This window comes from Grammomys surdaster, unplaced genomic scaffold (genome assembly GCF_004785775.1).
Source record: "Grammomys surdaster isolate TR1022 unplaced genomic scaffold, NIH_TR_1.0 130, whole genome shotgun sequence".
NCBI classification, from domain to species: Eukaryota; Metazoa; Chordata; class Mammalia; order Rodentia; family Muridae; genus Grammomys; species Grammomys surdaster.
The window spans coordinates 24,967,490-24,990,563 of record NW_021604588.1 but is presented as its reverse complement, the minus strand read 5'-3'; the positions used below and the strand labels follow the sequence as shown (position 1 = coordinate 24,990,563).

At 46.2% G+C, this 23,074-nt stretch overlaps 1 protein-coding gene across 2 annotated transcripts; it reads left to right on the top strand.

Annotated features, from left to right (window-relative positions):
* The first annotated feature begins 222 nt into the window (after positions 1-222).
* Positions 223-21,967, top strand: Utp25 (UTP25 small subunit processor component). Of its 2 annotated transcripts, XM_028761013.1 has the most exons (12): positions 223-412; positions 880-919; positions 1,867-2,101; positions 5,941-6,111; positions 7,631-7,719; positions 8,901-9,311; positions 11,455-11,674; positions 12,156-12,358; positions 14,350-14,532; positions 14,653-14,765; positions 15,365-15,610; positions 21,480-21,967. In XM_028761013.1, the coding sequence occupies exons 1-12, from the start codon at positions 306-308 to the stop codon at positions 21,721-21,723; spliced, it is 2,262 nt and encodes a 753-aa protein (XP_028616846.1). In that variant the 5' UTR covers positions 223-305; the 3' UTR covers positions 21,724-21,967. The 2 variants fall into 2 exon arrangements, with proteins under 2 accessions (XP_028616846.1, XP_028616855.1); XM_028761022.1 differs by lacking the exon at positions 21,480-21,967 and having other exon boundaries at positions 250-412; positions 15,387-15,604.
* Positions 21,968-23,074: the final 1,107 nt, after the last annotated feature.

The window sequence follows — 23,074 nt, the reverse complement described above, 5'->3', positions numbered from 1 at the left end:
AAAAGATAAGCACAAAGCAACCTACTCCACTCCTACCCCTGGAAGCCTGCCAACCCCTGCAGCCCTGGGAGCTGCCGTTCCGAGCACGCATGCGTAGACGCTCCCGTGCGCTCCAGGAGCTCCGGCAGGGGGCAGTATCGTGCGACCCGGAGGGTGTAACGCCTGTCGTACTCGCAAGACGTAAAGCAGCCTTGCTTTACGGCTCCCGCCTCCGCCGTAAAGCCAGCGTGCCCACGTGCGACAACTTCCCTTGAGTTTGGTTGGTGTGTTTTGGTTTTTGTGGTGGCGAGCTTGACCTTTCCGCTATGGGCAAACGCCGGAGCCGTGGCCACAGCCAGCTGCTCAGCACAATGACCAAGAAGCAGAAGAAGCACCTCCGCGACTTCGGCGAGGAGCACCCTTTCTACGACAGGTCGGGATGCGCAGGCCGCCGGGAGGGCTGGTTCCGGCCGGGGCGGGTCGGAGCGGGCCGGCCCTGCTGAGACCGGGGGCTGCTGCCTGTCGTCCGAGCACGCGCGGGCTGATGCGGGAGATCTCAGCTTGGCCCAGCCAGGGCCACATAAGGGTTTCCAAAAACAGGACAGGAAGTCGAGAGATAAAGTTGGCCGTGAGAGGTGAACCCCGATGTGTCGTTAAAAGCCAGTTTCTGACTTGTTCTTTCTTACAAGATGTCATTGAGCTCTTCTGTCTGTTACCCGTTTGTCTTCTGGTCAGCTCTGCCCTTGTGCATGCTGAATTTTTTTTTTTGTACAGCGACTGTATATTGTCCTGTATTGGACATCTGTTTTGTGTTCATTTAAAGCAGAATCGTTAGGCCTGTTCGTGATTGTTACAAACTAGCAGCGAAAGTTAACGTTATCTATTTATTTTTTTTTTTAGGGTTTCCAAGAAGGAAGCGAAACCGCAGATTTGTCAGCTGGTAATGCTTTTTTTCTTTATAGTAGTTGGACTTGGGTTGTTACTTATTAAGATTGGGTGTAAACGTAAAGCTTGGGTTGCATCCCTGTGTTTTTCTGTTTTGGATATGAGCTGTGATTTTAGTAATGTTACCTAATTAGTTTTAAGTGATGGAGACTGCTGTAGAAGTTCCCATGTGACAAGAAAAGCCATGGTGGGAAACTACCCTGTGACACTACGTTAAGCTCTGTGGAAAGGGTTCCTCAGAGTGCTGGCTCCTTGTACACTCGCCATGAAATGCTTCACACGGTGTAAAATGCACGAGGGGCCTGCAGACTCAGACAGTAGCACTTGTTTGTAATTTTTTCCTTCCATCTTGCGACATGAGGCCTGGTGTCTGAGATGTAAGTTAAAGCCCATAACCAGAAATTTTGTTTGAGAAGTTCGTTTTCTTTTCATGTGCAGCTGATAGCGATTAGAACCATAGCTTGGTTAGCTGTTTGATGTAAATTTCATGCTGGTTCAAGAGATGAGACTGTAATATTTTGCTGAAAAGCATGAGATTTTTGTTTGGTCTGTCTGTGAGTTAGTAATGTATATTCACTATACAAACTAGTGGGTTTCCTTAGGACTTTTCCCATCATAATTATCTGATCGTATTCACTTCCTGCCTTTGGCTGTTTTCCTTCCATCTCTGGTCATCCCTCTCCTCTTCCCAAATTCTTTTCCTTATGGTTTCATACCTTATTTCTTTTAAATCTAGTTTCCTCGTGCAAGAGAAAACATGCTTGTCTTTAGTGTGACTTATTTTCACTTTATCATCCCCATCCTAACCGTCTTCCTGTATGTGATACAGTTTCCTTCTTTGTGGTTGAGGAAACTCCACTAATATGTATTTCTCATGTTTTCTTTCTTTTTTGTTTTAAGTGTGACAGTAAGAACTATATATATTTCCCATTTTTTCTTTAGTCAGAGAGTTCAGATTCTTCCCATTCTGAAAGCGAATCAGAGACTGAACAAGAGCACGTTTCAGGGTACCACAGACTGCTCGCTACGTTAAAGAATGTTTCTGAGGAGGAAGAGGAGGAAGAAGAAGAGGAAGAGGAGGATGGCAGTGCTGGAGGTGATGCAGACTTGAGTGAGGAAGATGTCGGTGAGGATGTGAGTGTGGAAGAAGCAGCAGAGTCTGCTGAGACACAGGAAGGTAAGTGTTTGGGGCTGGCCTGTCCTCTTTGTTCTGTGTTGTGTGGGCAGAGTGAGAGCATGTGGGTCCAGAGCAGAGATTCAGCCTTGTTGGGTCGGGTTATGTTTTGAGAATCTGATGGGAACACAGGACTCTTTTATCGGGGTCTTACTTTTTGGGGGACTTGGAACCTCAGGTAAGACGGCTTGTCGTATCAGGGATATTATGTGGTCTCCATTACAGCTTGGTTCGCTGAAGAGGTTGTTCCTCTTTAGTAAGAGACCAGGTTTGATGGAAGGTAGACATAAGAATACAAACGTTGATGTTGTAGATTTGTTTCTATGAAGCAGCTGGAGAGGAGACGTGGCTGCTCCCACTGGGTCCTTAAGGAGATTCTGAGGTACTGGAATTGAGAGCTCAGAGAGACTCCGTCTTAGGGCTCAGGCTGCAACTCTAGGTGCCCTTCTGTGCCTGGGAATCAAACCCAGGACCTTGTGCGTATCAGATTTAGCTTGTTGTTTGAGTCAAGATCTTATTGTATAGACCAGGCTGGCCTTCAACTTTTGCCCTGGAAATACAGGTGTGTACCTATAAACGAAGGCTTTCCCACCTGTCCCCCAGGTCCTAAATAATGACTCTGAGACTTAATTATTTATGAATAAATGCCTGCGTCATAAGCTTGGGCTTCTTCTTTGACTAGCTCATAACTTATATAACCCTTTAGTCTACTATACATATGCCACATGGCTGGCTAGTCACCTCTCCTAGTTTCATATGTCTGACTTCCTCAGAGTTCTCCTCGACACTCCCTCACCTCACTAGCTCCCCAGAGTTCCCCTTTGTCTACCAGAACTCCCACCTTTTACTTCCTGCCTTTTTTACTAGGCTGTCATTTTTTTTCACTGACAGGTGATCTCTTCCACACACCACCATGCCTGTTTCTTCTACACACCACCATGCCTGCTTTTTTTCTTTTTTAATCAGCCTCATTAGCATATGTTTATATGGAAATAGAATGAACCCAGGTGGGCCGACCTGGCTGTGCACTGGGTAAAACCTCTGCTGTGAAAGGGTGACAGCTTGAGTTAGAGTTCTGGAGCCCACATACAGGTGGAAGGAGAGAACCAGATCCACAGATACAGCACACACTGGGATAGGAATAATTAATAATTCCTATATGCAATTTGAAGTTTGACAGATGTGTACCTTGTATGACCTCCAGAGATGCATGTCTTTTGCTAGCACTGAACTGATTCCGGTCACTGTAGATTAGCTGTGCCCATTACAGAGATCTGTGCAAACATGGTCAGACATGCCTTTTTGAGGCAGACTCTTAAGCTGTAAACCCAGCCTTGAGTTCACCGTGTGTCCCACACTGGTCTCTAATCATGACAGTCCTCCTGCTCCATCCCCCTTCTACCTCTCCCCACTCAGTGCTGGGGTTGCAGGTGTGTTGTGCTATGCCTGCCTTGTGTCTGTTGTACCTTTGTGTTATTGTTCTTAATCGTTTGCTTTTTATGGCTGGATATATGTGGGTGGCTTCTACGTCTCACTATCTCAGTCCTGTTCTTAAAGTCTCTCTCTCTCTCTCTCTCTCTTTTTTTTTTTTTTTTTTTTTTTGGTTTTTCGAGACAGGGTTTACTCTGTATAGCCCTGGCTGTCCTGGAACTCACTCTGTAGACCAGTCTGGCCTCGAACTCAGAAATCCACCTGCCTCTGCCTCCCAAGTGCTGGGATTAAAGGTGTGCGCCACCACTGCCTGGCTCTTCTTTTTTTGAGACAGTATTACTATGTATTTCTGACTGGTGGCCTAGGATTTGCTGTATAGACCAGGTTGGCATCAAACTCCCTTTCCGAGTACTGAGATTTAAGGTGTGTACTACCATTCTTCTTAACATAGTCTCCATGTTCCCTTCATCCCTCAGTGATGCTGGGCTTCATACATGCCAGGTAAGCACTTTCCCACTAAGTTTCATCCCTGGCCTTTATTCCTTTATTTATTCTTTTTTTTTTTTTAAATTCTGGCTAGGGTCTTGAGCATGCTGGGCAAATAAATTTATTTTTAAAGACTTATTTCTTTATTTTATGTCTATGAGTACACTGTGGCTGTCTTCAGTCATACCAGAAGAGGGCATCAGTTGGTTGTGAACTACCATGTGGTTACTGGGAATTGAACTCAGGACCTCTGGAAGACCATTCACAACTGCTGAGCCATCTCTCCAGCCTGGCAAATACTTTTTTTTTTTTTTTTAAGTCTTAACCTGACACGTACGTAGTGTTTTGCCTAGTTAGGTTTACTGGGATAAAAATCTTTTGCCTTGCTAGGCATGGTGGCACACGTTTAATCTCAGCATGTGGAAGGCAGAGGCAGAAGGATGTCTGTGAATTCAAGGCCAGCCTGGTCTCCATAGTAAGTTTTATAACATCCAGAGCTACATAGTAAGACTCTGTCTTGAAAAACAAAAACTAATAAACAGAGACTTACATTGCCATAATTTTTAAATGTCTGGAGGTTCTTAGTGCTGGTTTTCTTTGCATATAAATTTTTTAGAGGAAAACAGATTCTGTTTGTTGCGTGTTTTAATTATAAACATTTGTCTTATTTACTACAGAAATGTGAGAAGGGGCCTGAGGGTATAACAAAGGGGTTGAAACTCCTTTAATTCTAGCACTTGGTGAAGGTAGAGGCAGGAGGGTTTAGTCTTGCTCTACTGGGGATTGGACCCAGTGCCTGCCACCTATGCTTTGCTACTGAGTTCTGTCCTCAGACGACCTTTTTCTCTGTGATGTAACTCCAGATTCACCTCAGTTTCTTGGATGTATAGCACTCAGTATTGAATATTCCTTTGACAGACGTTTCAATTGTTGTGTGTTGTTTCTTAACTATAATTCAGCCTGCTCTGAACATCCTTCATTTATGTCTTGGTGCAGTATTTTAGAGTAAGTTCTAGAACTGGGTATTTTAGAATTCTCTAGGGTAACTCCTAATTATGATAGAAATCTATTTTAAGGAATTGACCCAGTGGGCTGCAGTCTTCAAGTCTAAGGCCATCAGGCAGGAGCCCCAGAGGAGCCACTGTTATAGCTGGAGTTCACAGACGTTTGCAGAAGGTCTTCCCCGTAGGGCAGAACTGCCTCCTGTGTTTACTCCTACAGTGGGAGGAGCCGGCATTTGAGGAAGGCCAGCAGATAGATCAGCTGGTGGTGTCTGCCTGGCGTGCATAGAGCCCTGAGTCCAGCCTCAGCACCGCAGTTAGCAGGCAGAGATGGAGCATAGGTCTAGGAGCTAGAGATGGGAGGATCAGGAGTTCAAGGCCAGCCTGAGCTAATAGTGAGTCAGCTAAGACACCAAACCACAGGAGACCCTGACTCAAAAAAACAACACAGTCACTTGACTCCCTGCCTGGAAATCCACCATATGGAACATAAATTTAATCTAGTAATATCCCGAGTAAAGTGGAAACACTCCAGGCCTGAAGCCCAGCTTAGTTACAGAAGTTACTTCATCACTCAGGTCTGCGGTCAGACTTAGTCCTGAACTGTCATGTCCACTGCGTTACCTAATCACTGTTTAAGAATAATCCCAGTACTCAGGAGGCAGAGGGAGGCTGATCTCCTTGAGTCTGAGGCCAGCCTGGTCTACAAAGGGAATTCTAGGACAGCCAAAGCCTGTCTCAATAAATGAATGAATAAATGGTAGCGGTGAACATCAGTGTTTGATTAGTCAACATTTAATTATGTGTAAATTACTTTATTTTTGAAATAGTTTCACTCTGTAGGCCTGGCTGTCTGGAAATTGCTATGTTGACCAGGCTGGCCTGGAACCTCCGAGCTCCACAAAGTGTTTTTCATTGTTTCAGATATGTCCTTAGCTGACAGCTCAAAAGGAAGAGCTGGCGAAGAGCCACCTGGTGCATCACAGAACTCCTCAGAGGAGTTCACAGATGTGAAACACGAGTCACTGTTCAGCCTGGAAACCAATTTTCTAGAAGAGGATAGCGGAGGCAGTTGTTCCCAGAGACCGTCCCAAGGTGAGAGCAGCTCCTGTCGCCCAGCCCTCCAGTTTTCTTGGGCTGTGCACTGACGGTGTTGGGTCTCTGACTGAGGGACTGACCGCATGGGGAGCTGGAGGAGGTACTTCTCATGGGTCTGTGCTTTCAGTGATTAGTGTAGGGGTGAGGACTGAGGACTTGGACAGGCTGGAGGGGGAAGTGTGGAGGCCAGTCCCCAGGCTCAGGTCTCTAGACGTGGAGTCTAATCTGAGAAAGGCTTTGCTCTCCTAATGGGCAGAAGAGAAGGGACAAAGTGTTCTTCCCCTTTCAGCCAGGTTTCTTTACTGGAACAGTCCCGTTTCAGGTTTGTGATGCCCAGGAGTGGCCAGTCTGGGTGTTCTTATTACTAGGAGGAGCCCCAAAGCCACCACCCCCAACACCCTCTGTGGTCACTGTGCCTGTGACCAAATGGCAGCCAGCTGGACATGGGTTTCTGTGATATCAGTCTGTGCTGGTGGGAAGGCCGAGCTGGTGTCAGACTTCTCAGCCTTGCCCAGTTTTCTGCAGCTGTACTTCAGCATGGGTGAAGCTGAGTCCTTATGTGGCCTAGTTCAATCTGCTGGCTTTTACGTGGGAGAAGGAGAGGTGTGGGGTTTGTGGAATCTTAGCACAGACCACATTCTAACTGTGAACCATGACAGTGTGGGAGCCTGGACAGACGTAGGAAGCCGACTGTTCTGAAGCCTCCGCACTTGGCTGTGCAGATGGGTTGGCCTAGGTTCCCTGGTGGTGTTGCTTGTGTCTCGGGCATTTACTGCAGGTGCATTGTCGTTTGGATCCTTGAGCAAGTTACCTACTTCACTTTGCTGCTACTTAGTGACAGAGAACAGAGGGAGGGCGGGTCACCTTAGTGCAGTGGGCTACATGGCCTTCACAGAGCTGAGGGTCATGTGCATGCAGGGGAGACATTTGTGTCATTTGCTAGATCAGGTGAACACGGAGAATTGGTAGTGTGTCTCGATGTGCAGAGTGCATGGAGCCTGCTCTCAGGAGTCATGTTATCCACCAGATGAGACAGGAACGGGTGCTGCCTTGTTTGATGTACAGCACATGGTAGGAGCTAAAAGAACTGACTGTCCACAGGGAACAGCTCTAGCCTCTCCCTGTGGAGCACTTCTGTTAAGGAATAACACTGCACAGCTGAACGTGAAGTGAGAGGACTTGTGGTGCAAAGGCAAGGCTCATAAGCAGAATTTAGGGCCATGTTCAGAAATTACTGAAGAGGTAGGTTTAGGTGCAGTGATCAAAGCCTGAACTTTGGCCTGTGATAAGTGTGTACTTTTAAGACTCAGCTCCTCAGATGAGGTTAGGATGCTGGAGGATGGGGACTGGGGCTGGAAAGAAGGGTGAGTCAACACTGGGAAGATTAGCAGTTCAGTCTCAACAGAGACCAGAGATGAACTTGTCATTTTCCAGGTGACTAGAGATGAGTCTGCCACTCTGAGGAGACTAGAAAGCCCCTCCATTGCTCACTGCTGACTACTGTGTTCTGAATTAGATCCGTTTCAACAACATATCAACAAAGAACTGAAGGAAAAGGAAATTCAGGCTGCTGCTTCCAGCCCTTCAACTACACAGCAACTGAAAGTATGTACTGCTTGGTTTCCCAGGCACAGGAGAGAGCCCCAAAGAAACCGTGGTCTTTGGTTTATTGGCATATGTCAATTATTCGTACTGAGTTTCATTTTGACAGACATTGAGTTTGTATCAATCCTCTTGCCTCAGCCTCCCAAGTGTTAAGATCATGGGTGTGCAGTTGAAGTAATTGCAGACACATGTTTGGGTGTAAGAAGTCAGAGAGAAGTCTCTGTACTTTTTGCCAGTTTTGCCCATGGTACTATGTAGCAGAGTACAGTACAGTATCGTGACCAGAAAATGAACAAATGCCATTTATTGCTGCATGCTAGGCTAAGCACTCTGTCCCTCGTGGCATTGTATCCTTAGACTCAGATATTCTGTACAATGTTGTCTTGCACAAACCCATTCCTAATAGCACAGTCAGGTTTTGGAACTCTGCAGCACTGTATGGTCTCACTAGCAGGGTCTCACTACAGTTCTGGCAGGCATCAAAATCAGAAGAGCTTCGCCTGCCTCTGCCTCCCCAGCACTGGCACTATTAAAGGTGTGTGGCAGCATCCCTGGCCCTGTTTTTCCTTTTTTCCTTACCCACTTTCTCACTCCTCATTCCTAACCCCATAACCTCCTGAGCTCGTTTCTGTTTCTGGGAGTTCACTGTTGAGTAAGTGGAGTCACCAGGGTGGGACCTCTGAGGTGAGCTGCTTCATAGAGCACAGTTCCTTGGAGAGTTGCCAGGCTATTCAGCTTCTGTGCCTTATTTCTGTTACTGCTGAAGTTACTCTTAATTCTAGATTGGCAACTTTTTTTACAGTGAAAATTTTCTAAACATTGATTTCACAAAGTAGCATCCCTTGAGTCCTACTGGTTGTATCTCTAAGAGAGAGAAAGCAGTGGAGAGTGAGAGAGAGGACAGATCAATTCCAAGACAGACACACCCTTGTGACGTTATTTAAACAATTCTAAAGCAATTTTGACTCTCTAGACGTGTTCCTCGGAACAGTGAGGGAAACACTAGCGACAGAGCTCAGGTATGAAGTCAGGCTGCAAGCTGCCCACTGGTTGTATAACTGTTGTCTTGATCCTCTTGCCTCTGAGTAAGGAAGGGGATGGTCTGTGAGCCATCAGTTACTCTGAATGTGACACATTGTTACTCCTGTCTTACCTAGCTCTCTTGATCTGTCTGCCCCTAGTGGCCAGTCCTGGGACATCTTGTCTTTTCATCAAAGTTCCAGAAGATGGAAACATTTAAACCTCCAAAGGATATTGACCTAAAGTCACTTCATCTTCAGAAGCCTCTAGAAGCCACCTGGGCAAAAACCAATAGCCAGTTTCTATCTGGGCCTCAAAAATCAAATAGCTTCTTTACCCCACTCCAGAAAGAGCTGTTCTTAATTATGAATTCTTACCGGGACCTGTTCTACCCTGAGAGGACTGCCCTGAAGAACGGAGAAGAAATCCGCCATGTTTACTGCCTGCATGCCATAAACCACGTCCTCAAATCCAATGCTCAAGTGCTGGCTAACAACAGTAGGCGCCGGAGCCAGAAACTTGGGGTGGGGGAAGATGATGACTTCAGGGACCAAGGGCTCACCCGGCCTAAGGTGAGTGTCACAGGCGAGCTTTGCTGTCAAGAAGGCCATGAGGCACTGCTGAGTCATGAGTGTGTTGACAGCTGACAGTGAATCCTCGGTGAGCAGTTGAGTGAGCCAGGCAGTGCAGGGCAGTGAAAGGGGCTCAGACGCTCTCATCCCAAGCACACATAAGCCCTGGTGGTCTCTTCCTGGTGACGTTCTGCTCACTAGATCCCAATGAATTTTTTTATCCAGTCCCTATATGCAACAATTTCTATGAGCACAGATTGATAGAAGGCCCTGCTAAAGCGAACAGGGGAACGAGTAGCAGGGGTGGGCTAGAATCAGACTTTCCACCAAGCCACCTGCACAGAAACCTTCAGACCAGAGATCCCTGTTGTACTGTAAACCTCCTGCTGCTTAAAGTGAAGGTGGTGTTTACTTGTGCTCGCTAATCTGACCTCTGGCACATTCGAAGTTCTCGTTGGGAAGGAAATGGATTTAATTGTGTGCACATTTTTCATGATGTGAAGGCCAGGTCTTGTTCTCACACTTGTTTCACCTGTCTCTGCAGGAGGTCATGTTTTTACACTTCTGTCCCATTCAACAGGATTCAAGGGTTTAGATATTGATGTGGCTCTTACAAGTCTTTAAAGTCTGCCACTTTGATAGCTGGGGTGACAAAGTGTGGACACTTACTTAGTGTCACCACCAGGACAGTAATCCAGCCTCTTAAATCGTGGTCTGGCATACAGGGCAATTACTTTCTCCTCTGACCAGGTGGTGGCATTTCTAGGAGGCTACCTCAGATGTGTGGGTATAACAGTTGAGGCTGGCTATCTCTGTGTGTACTCTGTAGGAGAGTCAGGTTTATGATTGGAATCTAACGGTTTGACTAGGGTCACACCATTGAGTCTATTGTTTACACAAGAAAAACAGGTAGTTAGAAATTAGCTCTTTATTAAGCATCTTCTGTTTTTCTGTTCAACAGAAACTTTATACATTTATTTTTAGATTTATTTAATTTTATGTGTATGAGGGTTTTGCCAGCATGTATGTATGTATATGTACCACATGCATGTCTTCTGCCTATGGAAGTCAGATCCCATGGAACTGGAGGTAGGAGGTGGTTGTGGGCCATGATGGGAATGGTGGGAGCTGAATTCTGGTCCTTTGCAGGAGCTATAAGTGCTCTAAACCATGGAATCATCTTCTACACACCAGCTTTAAGCATCTTAATGAGTCTTGAAAAATTGAGTCCTGATTTTCCAGTTCAGAAATTTGTCATCACTGGATTCAAAAATGATTCTAGAGAATATACTTAAAAAAATAATAATGGTTTGTTAATCCTTTTCTGTATTTTTTTTTCTTATTCTGTGTCTTTTGTATTGGTGTGACAAAACATCATGACTAAGGCAACGTATAAAAGAAGGCATTTAGTTGGACTTACAGTTTCAGAGAGGTGGAGTCTGAGGGTGGAACAGAGACAGAGGCAGGAACACTGAAAGCTCACGTCTTGATCCATAAATAATCCTGATAGAGAAGCACAGGCAGCGTGTCAGAAGTCTTCTGAGCCCACCAGGGACATACCGCCTCCAACAAGTCTGCACCTCCTAATCCTTCCCAAACAGTTCAAACAACTGGGGATCAAGCATTCAAATATATAAGCCTATAGGAGCCATTCTTTTTTTCTTTTTTTCTTTTTTTTCTTTTTTTCTTTTTTTTGGGGGGGGGTTGGGTTTGGGTTTTTTGAGACAGGGTTTCTCTGTGTAGCCCTGGCTGTCCTGGAACTTACTATGTAGACCAGGCTGGCCTCGAACTCAGAAATCCGCCTGCCTCTGCCTCCCAAGTGCTGGAATTAAAGGCGTGCGCCACCACTGCCCGGTGGTAGGAGCCATTCTTACTCAAACTGCTACACTGTATATTTGTTTGAGTGGGTCTTATTTTGCCTTCAAAGACCCTAACATATTTCTGCCCTTGAGTTTCCACTGCTGCTTCGGGCATTCTTTATACTGAAAGGTATTTCCCAATTTTGCTTGAGAAATGTCTCCCATAGAGCCATGGGGCTAAAAGTTCATAGGATGGGTTTTGTGAATTCAGGAGACACTGGGCTGGTACTGAGCTAGGTATTTTGTCCAGATACTTACCTCTGACCTGCCATTGCCTCCTGCAGGTACTTATAGTGGTGCCCTTCCGGGAAGCTGCCCTTCGGGTGGTCCAGCTCTTCATCAGCCTCCTTGAGGGGGACAGCAAGAAGAAGATCATTGTAAGCAATAAGAAGAGGTTTCAGGGGGAGTATGGATCCGATCCTGAGGAGAGGCCGCCCAACCTGAAGAGGCCTGAGGATTATGAAGCTGTGTTTGTGGGCAATATTGATGACCACTTCAGGATTGGTGAGGTCCTGGGGAATGCTGGAGGGGATCCTGACACAGTCTTTCATGAACTGTATGCTTTCGAGGCCTCCTGCCTTCTTTATGGGTGGAGACTACAAGACCATGTTGAAAGTCCTTGTGGAAATGGTTCAGTTGCAGCTGATACACATCATTAGGGAAGCTCTGGGTTCCTCAGAGTTGGAGGAGGCTGAGAAATCTCAGTGTGTATGGGTCAGGCTGGGCCTCCAGCCTGTCTGTAGACAAGCACCCAGCTCTCATGTCTGCTTGTCTCCTTCAGCTCCCTTTACCTTTTATGTCTTGAGTTCTGGGGAAAGTGTTCATGGCTTATGTTGGGCTTCATTTACAAATGTTTACTGAGCGTGGGTAAGGACCTGGGGATGAGAAGCTAAAAGTTTGTACGTTGAAGAATGTCCAGTCTAGGATACAGCACCGGTGACAGGCACTGAAGGTTGGCACTGAGTTGACAAATGCTGTTTTTCAGGAGTGGCGATACTTCAGAGGAGCATCCGTCTCTACGCCCCATTTTACTCCTCCGACATACTCATTGCCTCCCCCCTGGGCTTGAGGACCATCATTGGTGGTGAAGGAGAAAAGAAGAGAGACTTTGACTTCCTGTCTTCTGTTGAGCTTCTCATCGTTGACCAGGCTGACATTTACCTAATGCAGAACTGGGAACATGTCTTGGTAAGGCTGGGTTCTCCCCGTTGGAGGGACAGCATCCTTGCTCAGTACATGTTGGATGGTTTCAGTCTAAAACAGCTATTGGTGGCACATATCTAATCAAAGCCAGCTTGGCGAGAGCACTGCTGCATCTCAGGATCGAACACCCCTCGGTTTGGAAGTAGGAGTCACTCTACATCTTCCAGTTTGTGACATTCTTCTGTCCCTCTTCTACCAACAGGGCAGTCAGTTGTTAAACTACCAGAGCTGGGAAAATCCTTCATTGTTTCCAAATTTCCCCAAAAGAGTTCTCCCCTTCAAAGGTCTCTTTCTAGAAAGGACAGTTAGGTGGGCAGATGGAAGTCCACATCCGAACCTGTTTGGAGACAAGGCCTCACATAGTTCTCAGTCAAGATGGGAAAACATGTATAAAGTGTCCTTTTGGAAAGGGGCAAGGGCTTGCTATGTAGCGCAGGCTGTCCTTAAACTCCATCTTCCTGCTCTGGCATCTGGGATGGATTGCTGGCTTTATAGACATGCATCCGTACCCAGCTGCCTGAGATTTCTTGTTGTTTGGGGGGCTTTTTGTTTTTTAGATTTTTAAAAGTTTTATTTGCTTGTTTGAATGTCACATGTGTGTGGGTGCCAGAGGAAGGCATATGATCCCCTGGAAAGGAGCTGCCCAGTATGGCTTTTAGAAATAGAATGTAGGTCCTCCGGAAGAACAACAGGTGCTCTCTCAGCCCTGACTAGCATTTCTAGCATTTCTTACGTGGACCTTGTTTCCTGGGAAGTGTTTCTTCGGGGTCTAGTTTTGTAAACAGTGCTAACTATTCTTAAATCAGAGCTATGATTCTTCTAAGGCAGATGACCGCTCACCTGTGCTTCCACCTAAAGACTTAAGAGTTTTCCAGGAAGTTTGAATGCATCAAGGACAGTTGATACTTAAAAAGTGAAACTAAATTTGTAGCAGCTGTGACTCTTGGAGTGTGTCCTACAGCGTGTTAAATGCAGCTGAAATGACTAAGGCAAGCAGGTGTGGCAGCTCACACCTGCAAGCCTGACACTTGAGAGCTAGAGCAGGATTACAGTAAGTTCATGGCCAGACTGGACTGCAGGATTCAAGGCTGGGTAGAGTTTACACAGCAAGACCCTGTCTCAAGAAGGAAAGTGAACCCAGAAAAGGTCTGTAGAAGGATAGTATATTCTTTAATTTGAGGTAGGGCTCTTAGCAGCTGGTAGTATTATTTGAATTTTTCTGTTGTTTGCTCTGCTGGGAATTGAACATAGGATCTTGGCCGTGGTCAGCAAAAATCTGTCACTAGACATCCCTGTCACTGGTATTTTGAGATCCAGTCATTGAAGTACAGAGGTTCTACTTCCCATGTGGCTTCCCTTTTCGTCCAAGTCTGGGACAGCATCCCTCAAAGTAACAAGTCTGCATTTCACAAGTTCCTTTTTTACATGAGTCGTGTTTCTTTACACTTTCTATGTTGTTAGTGGTTTTTCTCTGTTAATGTGTACAGTGATGGCTTTTCTGTAACCCTTTCACACCTGTGTGTCATACCTGCTGTGTTCACCCAATCTGTCCTCTCCCTCTCCCACTGGTCCCTTCAGTAGTTCTTGTGGTCTTTGAGACAGTCTCACTCTGCAGCCTAAGTTGGTCTCAAACCTACTATATAACCCATCCTGGTCTCACATCCTCCAGACTGCTGGGCTTTCAGGAGTGCCACACTGTACCTAATTCTAAAAATTCCTTTTAAAGGAATATTCAGTAGCTAGCCTATGTTATTTGGAAGAGCCTGGGGATGACCAGTTTGTGCTTACATTCTTACTAGAGTGTTCCGCTGACCTTGAGCAGGTCACCATCTGAGCCTTATTTTTCTCCTGTCACTTGGGAGATGGTAACACATACTCATGGGTAAAGGGGATGATGGATAGTTAATGTTTATGGGTGCTCTGTAGACAGACGCCCGTGCTCTGTAGACACTAATACGGTGGTACTTTGCTCCAAGCATTTGATGAATCACATGAACCTGCTTCCCTTGGACTCACATGGAGTGGACTTCTCCAGAGTGCGCATGTGGAGCCTCAATAACTGGTCCAAGTACTACCGTCAGACCCTGCTCTTCGGTGCCCTGCAGGATGCCCAGATCAACTCCGTGTTCAACAAGCACTGTGTCAATGCTCAAGGCCAGGTGAGTCCTTTGTCCTCAGATTGTCCTGAAGCATAGACTAGGTTGGTCATGAAGTGCCAAAGTTAATGGCACATGATCAACAAAGGATGCCTGCCTCCTGAAGCTCTTACCTCCGGGCAGGTGGCCGTGAGGAATGTCCCCATGACAGGCTCCATCAGTCATGTGTTGGTGCAGCTCCCTCACGTCTTCCAGAGAATGGAAGCACAAGACCTCGCTTCAGTGATCGACGCCAGGTAACCTCCCCACACCCATAGGGCCTCATCCAGAGATTTGGTTTGGGATGCATATTTAGCACTGGACTCTGAGTGATTACTGATTATCAGTTTAGGTCCCCAAACTGAACTCAGCCATGCCCTTGACAAAGAAGGAATCAAGCCAGGTAGAAACTGGGGCTTGGTCTTCAGCTAGAAGCAAGGTTGGGACACTGCAAAATCACACCATTGCTGCTGTGGCCTGTGGAATTACCATGCCATTTGGCTTAATTATAAGCCCTTCAGAGAAGAGCAGATTGTCTGGTTCCCACACGTGCCCTCTGAGGGCGTGCTGTGCTTATCGTCTCTTAGGCAAGGCTGGTTTGCCGCTGAGTGAATGAGGTGTTAGTGGGAACTACATTAGTTCCCTGGCATATATGGAACCAAATCTGTGTTACACTTAGCTGTTAGCATCTCATTTTCTATGTGTTATCAGTTTTATCCTTACATAGTCTTTGAACAGAAGCTGTCTTCAGCCTCGGGGGCTCTTTTGGGCTGTGCCTTGCTGACACACACTGTTGCTGTCTTACTGTGAGTTCAGCTGTAGACTGTTAACCTTGTCCTTGGCCTTTCCTAATCAGGTTTCACTTTTTCATAAACAAGATTTTGCCTCAGTACCGGGATGCTGTCATGTCTCACACGCTCATCTATGTCCCCTCCTACTTCGACTTTGTGCGTCTCCGAAATTACTTCAAGAAAGAAGAGCTGAACTTCACACATATCTGCGAGTATACACAGAAGTCTGGGGTCTCCAGGGCTCGACACTTCTTTCTCCAAGGAGAGAAGCAGTTTCTGCTCCTCACAGAGCGCTTCCATTTCTACAAAAGGTAAGACAGTATAGGCTCCACCCGCTGAGGGTCCTGGGCAGGCTCTGCGGGGCTGTGCATGCATCCTTTGCCTCTGCTCTGTGGAAAAGTCACAGGGTTAGTGATGTTAGACTCTGCCTTGTGGGTTGGTGGGTGGGTGCTTTATTGGTTTGACATTGTTGGGAAGGTTAGAAACCAAAGCTTGAGCCCTGTGTGGTCTGGAACGCAGCTGTGGTCCAGCACCTCACAGGAGGCAGTATACACTTGAGGAGCAGAACAGGATCAGCACAGGAGAGCTGGGGGAGGTGGAGGCTGAGTACTGGTTGCATCCCTGAGGAGGCATGCCCAGATGGCTGTCTTACCCTGGAAACTTTTGGACCCCTTGATGGTAGCAGTGGAAAAATCTCAAGGGACTCAGGGTTGATTAATTTTAGTTTTTCAGTGGGTGCTTAGATTTACTGCAGGGTCACTAATAGAACATCTTGGCTACTTTTTGCTATTGCTTCTTAAATCCTAATTTGCTTGTTAGTTAATAATAGCTTCCTGGACCTGCTAGATGGCTATGGCCTGAGCTCAATTCCCAAGACCCATATGGTAGAAGGAGAGAACAAACTCCCAGTTTTCTAGACAGTTGAACTTTATGTGCACCAAGTCCCCATCCGGTGTCCTGCAGCCAGGTGCAAACATCTCGGATGATTTACTTCAGATACGGAAATTGAGTTCAAATCCTTCTTTCCAGTTTCTTATGGTGGGATTTTGACTTTTCTGTTTTTATTTTGTTGTTTTTATTTCATTCTGTTGAGACAAGGTTTTATTTAACCCAGGAAAATCTCAAACTATGTATTTAGTCACGGCTGGCCTTAAACTCCTGCTCCTCCTCCTGCTTCTGCCTCCCAGTTGCTGTTACAGGCACACACCTCCACACTGGGCTGATGTTTGTGCGTTATTAAATTGCTATAATATATACCAACAAGGATCTGCCAGGCACACGAAGCCCTCCGAGCTGTGAGTGACATTCAGCCGTGCACCATGACCATGACCATGACCTTTTCACTTACGTATCAGAGTGGTGTTTTCCAACTGTGACTGTTTTCCTGCATGATGAGGGAGGAGTCCTAGCAGCCTGCATGGGCTCAGCAGATTAGGCCTGATGACTTTTTAAATATTTTAGTGTTACACAAAGATGTAGCATTACATGCAATAAATTGCTGAAAATAATTGTTTCTGGCTTCATTCTTGGCTACCTGGGCTGCTTGGCCGGGAGCTCATAAGTGCTGCTGCTGGCTTCATTGTTTCAGAGTTGTTCCCATTTCCAGTGGAGTTGCACTTACTGAAGGTCTTAGCTTTCTATCATTCTAGCAAATGGAAGCACACTGTTTGCATAGCTGGAAACTTTTCCACTGTGATTGTAGTCATTTCAAGTTTTTAAATTGGGTTAGGCACTGCTTTCAAGTGTCTCAGCAGTTTTTCAAGGAGAGGGCATGTGCAAAAGCAGCCTTCTGGAGACAGAATCGTCCCCGTTCAACACTGTTCCCATTCCGATCAAGTCTGAAGCATGGTGTAAAGACAAGACAACTCTCAGCCTATGGCACATGCTTGCCAGGCTCACAGGTGTTTCTCAGAGCTACAGTGCAGCAGTGCACACATCTCCATCATGGTTAATGACCTCAGGGTTTCTAACTGTCAAAGCATTACCAAGGAGGGGCTGGAGAGATGGCTCAGTGGTTAAGAGCACACTGTGCTCCTCCAGAGGTCCTGAGTTCAATTCCTAGCACCTACCTGTCAGCTCACAGTCCAGTGCCTTCTGCTGGTGTACATGTGTACATGCGGACAAAGCACTTGAGCATATAAAAAATCACCTTTAATTCCAGGACTCAGGGAGGCAGAGGCAGTCAAATCTCTGAGTTGAAGTTAGCTAGTCTACAAAGTGGGTTGCAGAGCAGCCAGAGCCACACAGAGAAACCTTCTCCCTAAACAAAACAAGACAAACAGGCAAGTTACCAAGGACGTGGTGAACATTTTGGTCTGTAATTTCTTTGGATCCGGTTTTGTATTTATCCTGAAAGGTGGAAACACCAAAAGGCATATGCTAGAGATGGAACCCAGGGCTTTGTGTGTGTTGGGCAGGCTCTTGTCCACTGAGCTCAGTCTAGCATTAGCATGTGTGTGTTATTAGATTGAAGTTGCCAAGTTCTGTGACTCCATGTCTAGGTTCTTCGTGTCTCAGACATGTCTTCAAACAGTTGAGTAAGACAGAAAATCGAAAGTAAAGATAGATTTGTTACAAGTGATGGTGAAGGAAGGGTACTCCCGAAGTCAGGGGTCAGGGCTCCAGCTTCTTCTCTAGGGTTCTTTTTACAAGTCCAAGTGGAGGGGGGCTGAACCCCAGGGGTGGAGTGCAGTGAGCCCTTCAGGGACAGATAAAGGCCTTCACTTTATTTGTGCCCAACACACTCTAAAACTGACCCTTTTCTCCTTCTTACAAGCTATGTGTACAGGATTGAGGTGCCTTAGGTTGCTAGGCTGGCTCTGGTTGTCATAGTAGTGTCCAGCAGGATGTTGACAGTATTGAGGAGAATGAAAGCCGAAGAATGAAGGCAGGCGTCTTAGAGCTGGGTGGGTATTTGCTCATGACTCTCTTCTGACTCTCCCAGGATGGCTCATTGCACTTTTGCTGCCCGCTGCTGCAGCAGTGCAGATTCCAAGCTTTGGACAAGTTGTAAACTTGATGCAGGCTGCTGGGCATTCAGCATGGCTGCTGGGGTGGGACTGGTCCTTCCTGCATTTGTATGAGTCCAGGTTCTAGAAGTGATGGACACTGGGTAGGTCTGGTAGGCGTCCCTATTGTAAAAGAGAATTTCTGTCGAGTTAGTACATATTCTCTGTAGTATTTACAGTGTATAACCGTTTGGTGCTTTAGTTATGAAACAGACCTCATTTCTTTTTAATGAGCATGTCGTTTTTGTTTTTTCAGTTTTTGCAGTTATGGGGTGCCCTTCATATCTGTGGGTTCTGTATTCTCAGATTTAACCAGCCATATGTTGAAAGAAGGATGTGTGTCAGTACTGAGGTACAGACTTCTCTGTCTCGTCACTGTTCCCTAAACAGTACAGGTTTTAAAAACTATTTCATGTACCTGAGTGTGTGTATGTTGTCTCTGCTGCCTCCAGAGGTGTCAGAACCCCTAAATCAGGAGGCACGGACAGTTGTGAACGGCCATGTGGGTTCTGGGAACCTGACCTGGGTCCTCTGAAAGAGCAATGAGTGCTCTTAGCCATAGTTTAATAACTCTTCACATAGCACTGACACACTGTGTCAAGCATCAGGTTCTGTGCAAATGCTGCCTGTGACAGAACTGAGCATCTGTGGTCTTAAGCACAGTAGAGGAGTGCTGAAACCAGTTTGTCCTGGTTCCTTGGAATACTGTGTGCACAGCTCTGCAAGCACATGCATATGCATGTATTCTGGTGGTATACCAACATACTTGTTGCTTTACAATGGATTTTGAAAGGAAAACTCATCATAAAGGCTGCCTACAGCTAAAGTGTGTGCATTGACCTTGCCCTTTTGCGTCTTCTCCACAGCCCCCAGCCCAGGAATCAAGGGTTCCAGGAATCCCCCAGGAATCAAGGGTTCCTGTGCAGGAGGCTTTGAGTAACTCAGACACACACACCCCAGTGATGGGGTCTTTTTCTTGCTTTTCTGTGTTCCTTGTGGTTTCGATTACACACACTCTGAGGTGAATGGTCCTTATGGTCAGATTCACCTGGTCTGCTGGCCAGTAGTGTGGGTGGCTATTTCAGTCTTGTCTGGATTTGCTAGTCACGGTAGTGACCTTCCATCTACCACAAGATTCAAACAAATTCCTGTAGCAGATAGAAGGCTTAGCTTGGTGTCTGAGATGCTGATGGATTTTCTGGGTGCACTGATTTCTCAGGTCAGAAATATGTAGGCTCTGTGTGGATAGTGCATCATTTCTGAGCGCCAGCAGTCACTGCTAAAGTGGGACTTGGTGGGTTTTTGGTGGTGGTGTTAATTTTTTGTGCCTCCCAAGTGCTGACATCACAGGAGTGCATCACCACACCTGGCTGGCTGTTCATCTTACTATCACGTTAGGTCAGGGTCCTGTAAGTCGCTCTAGATCCTTCAGTGTGGGAAGGGTACACTGAAAAGGTGATCAAGGAGCTGGAAAGACAGTTTATTGGGTATAAGAACATGGAATTTGATTCCCTACACCCACGTGGTGGCCACACCCATCTGTAATTTCACTTACGGGGACCAGCGCTCTCTTCTGACTTCTACAGGCTTACACACACAGTACATATACGCGCACTCTCTCACACATATACACACAAATTTTAAGCAAATTATATCATGGCGGGTCTCCAAGAGAGACCAGGCTAGCTGTTAGGTAAAGGAAAAGAAGTCATTTGTAAGTAAGGTAAAGTTTCCATTGTGTAACCCCATCTGTCTACCAGACATTCTCACAGGAAGTTCAGAGCCTTGTCAGCTTGTCTGTTGCTGGGTCCCAGAGGAACATTAGACCTTGACTCCAGCTGTTCAGTGACTGTCTGCAGTCTTCACCTTGAACCCCACGATGCTGCAGGGAATGAGGTGGGGATTGGTGAGCTGCTGAAACTAACTGCTTTGTCCTGATGCTGAATGGAGCCTCAGGCAGGATCTTACAAAGTGATGCAAAAGGACCAGCAGGTGCTATTGGCATGGGTGCCGGTTTATTTTATGCCCTGGCTCTCACCTCATCCCTGTTGATGACTTCATACCTGATGATGAAGGGAATCCCAAATAGTTAAGTGCTTAGTTTTTCTGGCAGACTTTTTTTTATCTTTATTTGGGGGGTGTGTGTGTGTGTGCGCACACGCGCGCTTGCCACTTACACAGCTGTCCATCAGAAGCTATCTTTATGGATCAGTTCTCTTCTAGTTTGTAGACTGCAGGGATTGAACTCAGGATGGAGCTCAGGTTACTAAGCTCGGTGGACGGTCCCTCCCCCGCGCAGCCATCGCTCCTCCTCTGACAGCTTTTTAGTTCTGGTCTGCTGCCTTCCTTTACTAAAGCCCATGCAGGGTGGGCTCGGAAAACGTAAATTTCAGCCAGGTGGTAACACACAGCTGTAACTCCAACATTCCGGGAGGCTAAGGCAGACGGATTGTTGTGAGTCCTTGGCCACCCTTGGTTTCATTATGAGTTTAAGGCCAGCTTAGGCTACATAGTAAGACCTTTTCTCTAAAGAAATATAGGGATGGTGAGATAGCCCTGCCAGTAAAGGTATCTGGGGCTTCTGTGGTGAAAACAAGACAGCTGATTCCTATGATATATATGTGTGCGTGTGTGTACACACACACAGGCATGCACACAGTAAAATGAGTAAAAATTTGTTTTAAAAACATCAGATGTTGTGGCTCACTGGTTGAGGCCAGCCTGATTTACACCACAAATTCCAGGCCATCCAGGTCTCTGTTATGAGATTCTGCCCCATAAAAAAGAAATAATGATGATAAAATAAATAAATATCAAGTTTAAAAACTGGGTTTGGCATGGAGGTGCAATCTTTAATAGCAGCACTCAAGAGGAGGTAGAGGCAGGGGTTCCCATGAGTTTTGAGGCCAGTCTAATCTATCAAGTTCCAGGTCAGCAAGTTCTTCTAAAAAATCTTTTTTAATAGATACAAATTTGTGTTATCATTATTGTAAATTCAGCATCAGGAATTCAGTTTTATTGTCACAAAAATAAAACCGTCTAGCTCTGGGGTAACTTCCTGTCCATGGTTTGTGCTCTTCTTTTACGTGGACATGTAGAGCCGTGTGCTTGTGAAGCCAGGGGTGGCGCGGTTCTGCTGCTGCTGCTGCCTCATGCCCCTCCTCTCTCACAGGTACACAATAAAAGGCATCAGGAACCTGATATTCTACGAACTGCCCACATACCCTCACTTCTACAGTGAGGTCTGCAATATGCTGAGAGCCACCAGCAGAGGAGAGGAGGCCACGTGGACGTGCACTGTGCTGTATTCCAAGTATGATGCCCAGAGGCTGGCTGCTGTGGTTGGTGTGGAGCGGGCGGCACAGATGCTACAGTCTCCAAAGAATGTCCACCTCTTCATCACCGGCGAAAAATGAGTGTGGAGTGGGACCTCAGACCCGATCTATTCACTGCCCCAGGAGCAGGCCCCAGACAGTCTGCAGTCCTTGGGTCCCTAGTAAGTGCAGTATGACCAGTGTCTGTAAACCACAGCTGTCAGGGCCAAGAGCAGTTAAAGGACTGCCACACTCAGAAACTGAAACTTGTGCTTGTCACACTTTGTAAGCTGTAACTTCTCAATTATGATTGTAATGTTTTTAATTTTTATTTTCTGTGCGTTGGTGTTTTGCCTGCGTGTACATCTGTGTAAGGGTGTTGGATCCTCTAAAACAGGAGTTGCAGACAGTTGTGAGTTGGCATATACATGCTGGGAATTGAACCCGGGTCCTCTGGAAGAGCCGTGTACTTTAACCTTCTGAGCCATCTCTCGAGCCCCATGGTTTTAATTTTTGCTTGGGGAAGATTCTCTGACTTGCCTGTCCATTTTTCTTAAAGCATTGCTGTTACTGCCTGTAGGCCTGGCTGAGAGCTAGAGGCGTCCTGGGCAGTGTCCCAGTCTTCACACTTTACTTTCCTAGCCAAACTTTAAAGAAAAAATCATCCTCTAACCTAGAAGAGTACATTTACTTGCTGATCCTTTTTAGATTCTTCTTGACGTTTTAATAGCTAAGACATATATTTACCAGTCACGTTATATAAAGCGACATTTATTTCTACAGTTCAAGTAACACCATTTGGGACCCAAAGGTTGATTCTGTCCTCAGCACCACAGGACTGTGTAACAGGTGAAAATGAAAAGAAAAATCATACTTTTAAAATCAAGAAGCACTGTTTTAAACTCTGTTATAAAAACACACACTATTGCAAATCAGAACCATCACAGATGAGCATTGCTTCAGTCAAGGAAGCTTCAGATGACAGGGAAGTGCAGGCCTGAGCCTGAGCTGCTGTGGAGTTGACTGCCAGCCTCACGGGTGCATGGCCTTGGTCTAGACAGTGAGAGGACACGGGCAGGACTGGAGGCTCCCATCAAAGGTGTAGCCCTTTACTCTGTCTTGACCTTGACACTGAGGTCAGGAAGTCCATCAGATGTTTCTTAGGTAGGATTAAAGGGCACCTGTGGGGGGAGCATTGCTGAGGTGATGCTGCAGCCTCACTGGGCCTGTCAGGTGGCTTGGTGTGGATTACATCACTGTCTGCTGGCTGCCTGCCTGTCTGAGAGGGCTTGACAGATTTCCACTCTAAAGTGAAAAGTCAACTTCTACTGTATTCTCTTTAGGGTTTTTTTTCCCCTCCTTCTCTCTCATTTGCTTGTTCATTCATTATTCCTGTTTTTTCTTTCTTTCTTTCTTTCTTTTTTTTTTTTTAAGCATGTTCACCCCAGGCTGG

What these genes read in the sequence shown, in the direction of transcription:
- Utp25 (XM_028761013.1), top strand. Translation starts at nt 306, where the DNA reads ATGGGCAAACGCCGGAGCCGTGGCCACAGCCAGCTGCTCAGCACAATG. An exon ending in GTCTGCTGAGACACAGGAAG is followed by an intron (nt 2,102 to 5,940) that starts GTAAGTGTTTGG and finishes TCATTGTTTCAG; the next exon opens with ATATGTCCTTAGCTGACAGC. An exon ending in AGAACTGGGAACATGTCTTG is followed by an intron (nt 12,359 to 14,349) that starts GTAAGGCTGGGT and finishes CTTTGCTCCAAG; the next exon opens with CATTTGATGAATCACATGAA.